Source organism: Phalaenopsis equestris, unplaced genomic scaffold (genome assembly GCF_001263595.1).
Source record: "Phalaenopsis equestris unplaced genomic scaffold, ASM126359v1 Scaffold000240, whole genome shotgun sequence".
NCBI classification, from domain to species: Eukaryota; Viridiplantae; Streptophyta; class Magnoliopsida; order Asparagales; family Orchidaceae; genus Phalaenopsis; species Phalaenopsis equestris.
In genome coordinates, this window is record NW_018164682.1 from 870,296 (window position 1) to 882,315 (window position 12,020).

General features: G+C 37.4%; 1 protein-coding gene across 3 annotated transcripts in view; it reads left to right on the top strand.

Moving 5' to 3' along the window:
* LOC110023996 (clustered mitochondria protein) overlaps positions 1–12,020 on the top strand; it is a 116,547-nt gene that overhangs the window by 24,104 nt on the left and 80,423 nt on the right. For all 3 annotated transcript variants that reach the window (XM_020723685.1, XM_020723686.1, XM_020723687.1), the window contains exons 7-8: positions 2,763–2,956; positions 3,051–3,152. In XM_020723685.1, coding sequence (XP_020579344.1) covers positions 2,763–2,956; positions 3,051–3,152 — 296 coding nt within the window. The remainder of the gene's footprint in view (positions 1–2,762; positions 2,957–3,050; positions 3,153–12,020) is intronic.

Sequence of the window (12,020 nt, forward strand, 5' to 3'; positions counted from 1 at the left end):
CTCTCAAAATGGGCAAATGATATCCACCAAGCCCATCTTGTCACATAATCCAAACAAATATAATGAACTAAGTCCTTTAGCGAGGCAGTCATCCACTTGCTCTCCTGTTACAACATGACTTTGCTTTAGTAGCCTGTTATTCAGCTTTTCCTTTATGATGAAACTATCAATCTCCACGTATTTGGCTCTATCATGTTGCACCTAATTGTTGGCATGATGATTGCTCACTTGTTGTCACACCACAATTTCATTTGAGTTCCTTGTTCTACCTTGAGCTCGATCAACAAGGCTCTCAGCTACGTCATCTCGACAACTCTTAAGGTCATGGCCCTGTACTTTGCCTCGACTGTTGGTCTCATTGCCATAGAATTTCTTGCTATTCCAAGCGACCAAGTTGACTCCTACAAACATGCAGTATCCTGAGGTGGATCTTTTGTCATATGCACAACTCGCCCAGTCAGCATCACAAATCCCTCAATGTTTCTTGAAGATCAATATCTTCCCTAGTGCACTCTTCAGGTATCTCATAACCCGAGACACTACATACATGTCTCTTCCTTGGATCATTCTTGTAGCGGTTCACCTCGCTCTTTGCAAAAGAGATATCAGGTCAAGTGAGGCATAAATAAATCATACAACCCACCTATCTTTGGTACATCTCACGATTAACCGGTTCTCATACCTCTGCACTCAGCTTGATCTTCTGATCGGTTGGAGAGACTAAATGTTTTCACCGTAACAACCTATTTTCGTGAGGAGATCCAGGGCATATTTCTTTTGAGATAAATCCATTCCCTCAGGTCCATGGGTCACTTAAATCCCAAGAAAGTAGTTTAGTTGTCCAAGATCCTTCACTACAAATTCATTTCCCAATCTTATATTTAGTTGGATAATCTTTGCCTCATCATCATTGGTGACAATGATGTCATCAACATATACAACAAGTATAGTGGTGCGATTTCATGTTGTCGAAAGAACTCCGTATGATTTGCTGATATCTCATGCCCACCATAGCCTTTCTAAACTTATCAAACCGGGCTCGAGAAGATCCCTTCAAGCAGTATAGTGACTTCTTGAGCTTACATATCTTGCCCACTACTTGATTGTATTGAATTCTGATGGTATCTCCATATGTACCTCCTCCAAGAACTCACCATGAAGAATTGCATTCTTCACTTCAAGTTGGTGTAACCTACAGTCACCATTCACTGCTAGAGAAACCGATGTTCTCACTGTGTTTATGTTTGTTACAAGTGCAACTATTTCATCATAACCATATGTCTGACTGTACCCTTTTGCCACCAACGCGCTTTGTATCGCTCCAACTTCTTTTCTGGAGTTTGCTTCACTAAGAAGATCCACTTGCACCCAATTGTCTTTTTTTTTTCCGCTGGTAATGACTCTATCTCCCATGTTCAGTCTTTACCGAGAGCCCTAAGCTCTTCATGCATAGTCGCTTTCTATTTGTGATCCTCTTTTGCAACTTGTCAACACTTGGGTATAGCGTCATTGTCCAAATATGCAATGAATGCTCCATGCAAACGCGACATGCTAGAATATGAAACAAAGTTAACAATGTATGTTCCCACCCAAAAAGATAGGGAGGATATCCCGCTTTGCTGCGAGCGGTCTTCTTTAAAGTTGGGAGGTTAGGAGAAGGAGGAATCATTTTTGTAGTAGCTATCATGCTACATTTTTGTAGGCCCAGTGAGATTGGTCTTTGTGATGCTAGAAGATAGTGATATGGGGAGCCAGTACTTGAGGCAGCGAGACCCATGCTAGCAGACTTTTAAGATGTTTTGACGGATATTATGCCACTTGTATTACCATCTTTATAAGAAATTCAATATGCCAGAGACCTTATCACAGGATTAATGGTCTCCAACCGACCAACCTACCTAATGCAACAGTAAGAGTATGAGAAGCTATAAAAGAATGTCGAGGATTTGATGGTCCCCCAAGGACTAGTTTGCAAGAGCACCGGTCCATGTGCTGTATCAGCTTTGATCATGCCCAAAAAAGATGGATCGTGGTGCATGTGCATGGATAATAAGGCTGTGAACAAGATCACAATTAAGTACAAATTTCCTTCTCTTTGACTGGATGATTTACTTGATTAGTTGCAATGAGCCAGTCTTTTCCCCAAGAGTGATCTACGCAGTGGGTATCATCAGATCAGGATGATGATAGTGGAGGAATGGAAGACAACTTGTATGGGTGGACAGTCATGCCCTTTGGCTTGTTCAATGTCCTACCACTTTCATATGGTTGATAAATCAGGTTTTTCGAGCCTTCATTGGAAAATTTGTGGTTCTATATTTTGATGACATCCTGGTGTACAATAGTTTAGAGGAGGAGCACTTACAACATTTGAGATAAGTCTGACGTTTTCCGAGCTGAGCAGTTATATGGTCATCCGAAGAAGCGCCATTTTCTTACACTGCAAATGTGCTTTTTGAGATACGTTGTTCCTGTTGCTGAGGTGATATTATTGATATTTTTGATGTGATGTTAGAGTTTTGAGTGTTATATTGGTAAGTATTAAAATTCATGTACATAAGAATTATGTGGTATATATGTTAATCCTCCTTCATTTTTTTTTTAAAATTTAGCAATATGCATTTGTTGTATTTTTATTAAACCAGTCAGTAATAAATTTGACAGCCAGCGTACTCTCCTTCGTTCTCATGATCAATTCTTTTGTCCTTTGCTTATTTTTAAAAATATCCATTGTTTACCAGTTTTATTATTATTTAATTCAGGTTAGTTGGAGATTTGATATATGTCGACATTAAAATTCTGGAAGGTACCGAGCTTTGCATCAGCGGTACAACTAAGGGTTTCTATGTGAATTCGAGCACAGGAAACATATTTGATCCAAAACTAGCTAAAACAGCACACGAGGCTAGCACACTAGTTGGTTTGCTTCAAAAGATAAGCCCCAAGTTCAAAAAAGGTATTCCTTTTTGCCTGCTTTTATTTCTTAGTTGCAAGCAAATTTTGACCTTGGGTAAATAAGCGCTTTAACAAGTTCGTTAATCACTTCAAAGGTTTTCGTGAAGTTTTAGAACGAAAAGCTTCTGGACATCCTTTTGAAAACGTTCAGTCTTTGTTGCCACCAAACGCATGGTTGGGTGTCCATCCAATTCCAGGTAAAGTAGTTTTGTATTTGTGAATGTTGCATCACCTCATGGAGATAAAATTTTCTTTCATGGATTTTTCCTCGTGTATTGATGTTGGTATTTGTTCCATGCATCATTTGGATGATATTTCTAAGCATATACTATTTTTTTGATTTAGATGCCCAGCAAGATCTTAAAGAGCTTTCCAACTGGATCATGGATATGTCTTGTTTCTCTTTTGTTTATAATTATGATAAATAGTTCCATATCACATAATTTCTTATGTAGTATGTATCAAGGTACAGGCTTTTCTAATGCTGACACATATACTGACATCACAATTTCTTATATAGTACGTATCAAGGTACAAGTTTTTCTAATGCGGACGCATATACTGAATTGCATCATAAATGAAAAGAAAAAGCAATTTTAATAAATTTCTAGTAAGGATGCAAGACTGTCAAAAGAAAATGTACGAGTTATTTTACACTAAGGTTCCTGAGTTATAGACCACATTTAATATTGATGTCACAAAAAAATTAATATGTCTAAGCATTTACTCCATGTTTTTTGATTCAGATGCCCATCAAGATCTTAAACAGCTTTCCAACTTGATCATGGATATGTCTTGTTTCTCTTTTGTTTATAATTATGATAAATAGTTCCATATCACATAATTTCTTATGTAGTATGTATCAAGGTACAGGCTTTTCTAATGCTGACACATATACTGACATCACAATTGTATCAAGGTACAAGTTTTTCTAATGCGGACGCATATACTGAATTGCATCATAAATGAAAAGAAAAAGCAATTTTAATAAATTTCTAATAAGGATGCAAGACAGTCAAAAGAAAATGTACGAGTTATTTTACACTAAGGTTCCTGAGTTATAGACCGCATTTAATATTGATGTCACAAAAAAAAACTACATGATCAGGCACTAAACTCAATGCATATTAGGGTAATTGTGAGATTCAAACTTGTCATCCAGACTCTAATTTTTGCAATTTTATAGTCAACTGAACATCTGGACAAGACAAGAACAACACTAAAAACAATCTAACATGAGCTTACACGAGCTATAATTAAGTTGAAACATTAATTGAAAGGTCATGATTTTAAAATTTGGCATGCTTATAGTTAAATTGAGCATCTCAATTATAAATCAAACGAGACTAAGATCGTTAAATTTTGAGGTTATTAGGACACTTAAATCTAAAAGAATGTTATGGAATTGTCCTTTCCAATACTACACAAATCAAACCCCATTTCCAACATGGAGGGGGAGGAATTTAAGTGCTATGTCTGTGACACGTCAAAACTTATTTTGAAGTGACCGTACGATGCAAGTGCACGTGGTAAGTAGTATACAGTCTAAGGTCCACGTATCAATCCCATAAGGAAAGTTAGCAATTTGTTTCAACAGAAAAAGCTCTATTTTACTAATTTAGTTACTTAGCTCTGCGAGTTTGCAAAAGGGGTTTTAATTTGTAAGACTCTAGCAAACAGAGAAATTAGCATACAACAGAAAAAAAATAGCAAAAAAACTTTTATGAGTTCCTTCAAGATTTATGAGGCTCACTTTTCTGTGATTCCAGGATCATGATGATCATGATTTTCCAAAATATTCTCCTACATGATAGTTGTAAATCGGAGATATAGTATTCCTTATGTCTATTTTTAGGACAAAAGAGGTCTATAATCCATGACGTTGAGACTTGCTCAATGCTCATGACATTCTGCGTAGGAGTGCAAATGAGCTGAACACGAGCAAGCCCAGGCTCAGCTGTGTTCGTGTTCGACTCGTTTGCTTAGCGAGCCGAACACGAGCCATTCACGAACAAAGAGTCATTTTGACAACCTTAATCACGTAGCCATAAGATGTTAAGGATTGGGGCAAGATTTAAAACATCATTTGAATCTAATTTAATAATTTTTATTCTATTTTCTTAATTAATACTTTTAATTGATTATAAATCTTTATAGCCTTGTAGTTAATTAAACTTTTTTAAAATACTACTCATCAAATATATATTTATATATATATATATATATATATGAAAGCCCAAAAAAACTTATATATAAACTAGAGGAGAGAAAGATACAGATACAATGTGATGGAGGGCCCAAATATGGCACCCTGCTCATAACAAAACCACAAGTGGTTCCACAACTAGAAAATACTGAAAAGTACATTAGAGACATAAAGAAAAGGTTTAAAAATGCATACATAGTATCAGTGGCTAGAGAGCAATCCAATTTGGTTTTGCCTCTGCCTCTGGTTCTAGGAAAAATAAGCGGGTAAGATGATTGCCATTGCTAGTAGTAACTAATGTATCATCCAGTATGTTCCCGAGCTGGAGGGCCTCCATTCTTCTTCTTCCTTCTGGAATAAACCTGTCATTCCTCTTCCGAAGATTGACTCACCTGATCTTGGTCTAATGTGTGTTGGAGATGTGCAGATTGTTGGACATTAGAACCAACTACATGTTGTACCGACTGATCTGTTATTGGATCAAAGGAGCACTCTCGTGTGTCTTGACATGTGAGTGAGTCTTCTTCAATAACAGTGGGTGATATAATCACAACTCGATCTGTAGCTGTAGTATGTTATTTTTCTTCAGGAACTGCAGTGTTGGGAAGAGGATCAGGTTGCGTCTTCTCAGCAGAGATAGTAGGTGGCTGTTCTTTAGCGATATTCGGTCTTTAGATGAGGATGCAAACGATCGCAAGTAGTAGAGCTGTGGCCAAATATACTATAATGAGTGCAATAAGAAGGATGTGGTTCCATTTCAAATTTTTGCTAATACCCGTTGTGCGTAGTGTCAATCCATATCTCATCCGGAGCTGGTTGAGTGATATCTCTCTCAACTAACACACAAACAACAGAGGGTTTATGACAGCAAATGTAGGACTATCCATCTTGAGAGACTTACCGTAAGCAATTGCTAAAAAGTAGAGGATTTTCATGTTGAACAGGTGTAATTTTAATCCCGGTGTAATTTTAATTCCATCAAAGAAGTATGATGATTTTTCAAGTTATATTTTGAAATTTCTCCGCTTTTGGATCAAAACCAACAGTCCACTTATAGTCCACTTCATAATTTTCATAAAATGATTGTCAATCTTGATAGCTGATAGCGAGAAAATGCGAGTGTAATCAACATCATGAGATAACTGAATAAGTATATGTTTACCGTCAAGTAGGCCAATGTTCCAACTGCCCAATAGTTTCATAGTATCATACTCCTTCCTAATGATCTCCAGTTTTGGGTGACCATAAAGGAATTTCCCCACTAGAGAGAAACGCCATGAGGACGCGAGAGTACCGGTTTCAACCTCTGTGAGAATAAGTGCAGACTTCCCATTTTTTTCCAAGCTTTTTAATAAAAGTGTGATCACCTCTACCTTCAAGAACCTTATGGAAAGATTCTAGAACATTGTAGGACTTACCGATAGCAAAACCAGACGTTAAACTTGGAGGAGGGGCACAAGCAGGAAAATCGCCGTCAAGAGCATTTGTATAGGAACGGAGCGTCGAGACCATCTCCCTCACAAGACAGGAGAGAAATAGTCTGGCGGGCAGGAAGCGAGCAAACAGGCGAACAGGAAACCTTTAGTCGGGCAGGAAGCGAGCAGACAGACGTTCTCTTCTGCGAATAGAAGCGAGCAGAGAGACGCAGGAAAGAACCGCAGACCAGATGAAATCGCTGCTCGAAAAAGGAGCTTGAAGAGGGAAACAGTGCCGAAGCCCTTCGTCGTATGTCACAAAAGGGAAGACGACGAACGCAGAGCCCTTTGTCGTCGTCGTCGAGTGCGGGAAGTTTGTCGTCGAGCACTAGAGAAAAGGTTGATATATATATATATATATATATATACATATATATAATTGATTAATAGTATTTCGAGCCAAAACAAGCCGAACACGAACAAACAAATATTTATTCGTGTTGTTCGTGTTCGGCTCGTTAACTTAGTGAACGAGCCGAACATGAGCTTCTTAACGAGCCGGACACGAGCTGTTCGCGAACAACGAGCCGTTTTGACAGCCCTAATTCTGCGTAACTGTTCCGATCCCGTAAGATGATTATAGATTTCCATTGATATATGCCTATCTTCTCGGAATTCTGTCATTAATCATTCGTTTTCACTATATAATGGTTAGAGGTCATAGCTTCACGAAACTAAGTTCAGAGGTTAACCAACAACTTTGGCCATGAAAGCACAAGAAAATGCTAACGGGTAATTATTACGGAAAAAAACACGATTAAAGTCGCTCCCCCTACATCATAGAGACACGAAGAACGAAGTTAGCCACGCATTGTCGAGAAAACCATAGCATAGAAAATGATACAGGTTCATTGCAAGAAACAAAACATGTAAAACTTATAAGAAATTGTTTTTTCCACAGTTGCAACACTTCTTCCTCTCATATAAATCTCTTAAAACTCACAAAATACAAGAACTCTAACCTTACAAGTTTTCTACCAAAGGAAGAAGAAGACCTTGAGGAAAACTCCCTAATTTCTCTCGAAATCTTACTTCTAGCCGCCTACAATAGCTCATGAATACAAAACTCCCTCCATGAAGCCCTAAAAATCACTTTTATATCAAGAATCACGGCTTGGGTCATCAAATTTTCTTCCTAAAGTGTTTTCTCGCTCATTGGCGTGGTCACGCCCAATCATGTGTGGTCCTGCCATTGGACCCTAGGATGGCGTGGTCACGCCCGACAACTGCGTGGTCATGCCATTGGTCTGTCCAAGTCGGCGTGGTCATGCCAAATGCGGCATGGTCGCGCCGCTCTGTTTCGATATGTGGCGTGGTCATGATGCTTTGCGACTCTTTTTCGCTTAATTTTGTCATTCCAAATTATTCAGGGGTGGAACGACTTGGGTATGATGTTCTTCATTTGAGACAACAAATGTTTGAATAGGATGGTCATTAGAAGATTTCCCATCAGGAACAATGCCAGTTAGAAGAGTTGAGACATATTTGGTGTTGGAAAGAGGGTCTTGTTGCACCTCAACAGAGATGGTAGGTGACAAGACGTCTACCCCTAATTCAGTATGAATAGATTTTTGAACATGTTACTTATATTTAGCAATATCCAGCTTTAAATGAGGATGCAAGCGATAACAAATAGTAGAACTGTGGCCAAACATACAAACATATTACAATGAGAGCAATAAGGAGGGTGTAGTTCTATTTCAACATTTTGTCAATACTTGTTGTGAGTTGATCCAATCCATTCCTTATTCGGAGCTGATTGGGTGATATCTCTCTCAACTAACACATAAGCCATATAGGGTCTGGTGACAGCAAACGTAGGACTATCAACATTAAGTGACTTATCGTAAGCAATTGCTAAAGAGTAGAGAATTTTAAAGTTGAACATGTGTAGTTTTAACCTCAGAAACTTTATCCAAATAAGAATGATAGGGGACTCCACTTTTGGATCAAAGCCGACTGTCCACTTTAGTATTTTATAAAACGGTTGTCAATGTTGATTACCTTTTGAGAATAAATATGAGTATGATCTGCATCGCGAGATAACTGAATAAGTATATGCCGACCGTCAAGTAAACCAATATTCCAATTACCCGATAACTTCATAGCATTAAAATCTTTCCAAGTGATCTCAAGTTTAGGGTGACCATAAAGGAATTTCCTCAGTAGAGCAAAACACCAAGAAGACACAAGAGTACTGGTTTCAACCTCAGAGAGAAAAAGAGCAGGTTTCCCATTTATTTACTAAGCTTTTTAATAAAAGTGTGATCACCACCACCTTTCCGATACCAAAACCAGACTCTAAACCTGAATTAGGGGCACGGGTAGGATTTTCACCGGCAATTGCAGTGGCATAAGAACGGAGCGTTGAGGCGATCTCCACAAGGCAAGATACAATCTAAGTTTGGAGCGGCTCCGCTTCAATCTGTAACCCGAGGATGCGAGAACTGCAAACGACGAACAAGACTGCGAGAGAGGCTCGACAGGTAGATTTTTGATCGTGCGAGAGAGGCTTGGCAGAAGCCCTTCAATGTTGGGCAAGACGAATCAATGGCGTGAATGCGTCAAGAAGAGGAGATGACATGCGCGAAAGCCGAAGGAGAGAACCCTTCGTCGTCGGATACGACGAAATCGATTGGTGCGAAACCATTCGTCATCGGGCACGACGAAATCGGTGGAGTGAAGCCGAAAAATCAACGCAGGGAATCACCATCGGGCGAAACCTTAGCAGAGCTGCCCGCCGATGCCATTTATATATTACTTGAAGAAATACACACACACACACACACACACACACACACACACACACATATATGCAAGTTTCTATTAAATGGTTCAATATTTTTATTTTTATGATTAATTAAATCAAGAAAATTTGATAAATGATAAAAACTAGAATTGTGTTAGTAGTTGTTGCTAAGTATGAGCTCGTGCGACTGCACGACCGCATGTCTGTGCACGCCAACACACTTGCTACACACCTATGCGCTTCCGTCAACAAACTTGCACCTTTGCTCATCAGTGTGCAGGCTTATGCTCGCGAGCACCCGTTGGCTTACTCCGAGGGATGGAACCAACCTCATGGGGGGGGGGGGATTTATTTTATTATAAAATATAAATAAATAAAATAAATAACATAATTCAAGATAAATTCTTGTATTCAATTATTATTAATATATTGAAATATATTACACCCTTTTCAATCTATTTGTATATTTTAATTATAATGCATAATAGTTTCTTTCGAAATCAAATTAAAAAATTCTTTCGAAATCAAATCAATTTTTTTTTTAATCTACAGTACAAGACAGTCATTAATCCAATCGTCATCTATTCAACCACGTAATCAATCTTTGACATTCTTCATTACATAGAATACTCTTTCAATTGTAGCAGCAACAACTGTTTTGCATGGTCAACAGTACCATTTAGCGATGCGAAATCAATGACACTGCGCGTATCAATAATATAAGTGGATAGTTGATGCTCAAGTGCTGTAAACTCAATAGTAGAAAAATTATATGAATATAATTCTACATGATGAATGAATTTCGCTTTATTAAAAGTAGAGAATAAATTATTTTTGTTTAAACATGCCACACAAAAAAGTAGCTCAGTATTTGCTTCGGAAAAACAATTATTTAACTCTTGAAGTTGCACATCGATCATATTATAAAGTAACTCAATAGGATAATAATGTAAATTTGTCATTTTGTTATCTTACACATGTTGACCGACGGCTAGCCTTGAAAATGTAATTCATATCTGGAACATTAATTTGAAAAACATTACAAAAATGAAACACTTCATCCAATAAAGAATTCCATCCATTCTCCCACATTATTTGTAATCGTTGCTTAAATACTTGCACTAATTTCATTGCATTCTCAATATCTTGAAGTGGCATGTTTGTACAAGTAAAGTTTAGGTGTTAGAAATGTAAAAGTATTGAGTGGTAAATATGTAAATCTTTCAATTATTTATATTAAAAAGTTTATACATAATCTATGTGAAATCCTTATAATTTTGATTCAATTGAAAGTAATTGATAGTTGTTTAATTTAAGAGTTTGTGCTCCACAAATTTAAGTGCATTTGCACAATTTTGTGCATCTCATTGTAGATATACATTAGAGAATCCTTTCTATGACATCCTACATCAATGGGGTCAAAATAGAAATCTAAATTTAAATCAATAGTTTCGTGAGGAGGGATTCCAGATTCCCTAATAATAAAAGAAACCAATTCAAATGGATTCCATAAAGGCTTTGCAATTAAAGAAACTCCAACTGAAATCTAACAAATTGTAGACCATGGACATGATAAAAAAAATGACGATGAAGAATACTAGTTTTAAATTAGAAGGTGAGGCCTCTTTCACAACTATCAATGAGTTACCTTGAATTAGTTTTGTATAATGCTTATAGAACTATGCTCTCTCATAGAATAGCTCACTAATAAGTGCAAGCTGTGCAAATCAAATGTATACATATATTTTATAATTCATCTAACCTTTGAATTGAATGGAACCGCTTAGTTTAGAATTTTTATAATAAAGATTAGGAAAATTTGCATACCATTCAATTCTTACGTATTTACATATCTAACACCCAAATTTTGTTATTTACACTTAAAACACCTTGGTGTCATAAATCTCAAGCATGAAAAGATGTATTTCACTTTTAAAAAGATAGTGATGGTGGTAATTTTGATATGATGCTAAAGATTTGAGTGGTATGCATGTAAATATGAATGTTTAGGTGTTAGATGTTAGATATGTACTGTTAGATATGTACATACAAAAGAATTGTGTGGTATGTATGTAAATGCCCCAAATGATATCGAGAGCATGCCTCCAAAGGTAACTCATCTGGCACACAATGATGAATAAGGGCAGGATCATTAAATGATTTGCTGCTTGCATTTCCAAAAGGAGCTACTGGGCGAACTCGATCTCCTTAATAATCTAATAAGGATCAGTATAAGACTAAAAATTCTTTCAAGTAAACAAAAAAAGGAGCTACTGGTTAAGTTCTTCTTCAGTGTGTCGAAGCTGGTCTGAGCTGCAACTGTCCATTTGAATTGTTTTCTTTTCATAAGCCCTGTCAGAGGGACAGTGATAGTGCTGAAGTTCCTGATGAATCTCTGGTAGAAAGAGGCTAGCCTCAGTTTGGTGAATGACTGCAGTGCGATCCAGCTCACGATGACCTTGATTTTTTTAGGATCCATCTTAATGCTTGCACGAGTGTCGACGCTAAAAGTAAAAGGGGAAAATTAAAAATTGGTGGGTGATTTGTTCAAAAGTTGTCCGTAAGAAGCTGTCGGTCGTTGAAAGTGAAGTCCCGTCACCCGCTTCGGAAGGACGTTTTAATTTACATATATATA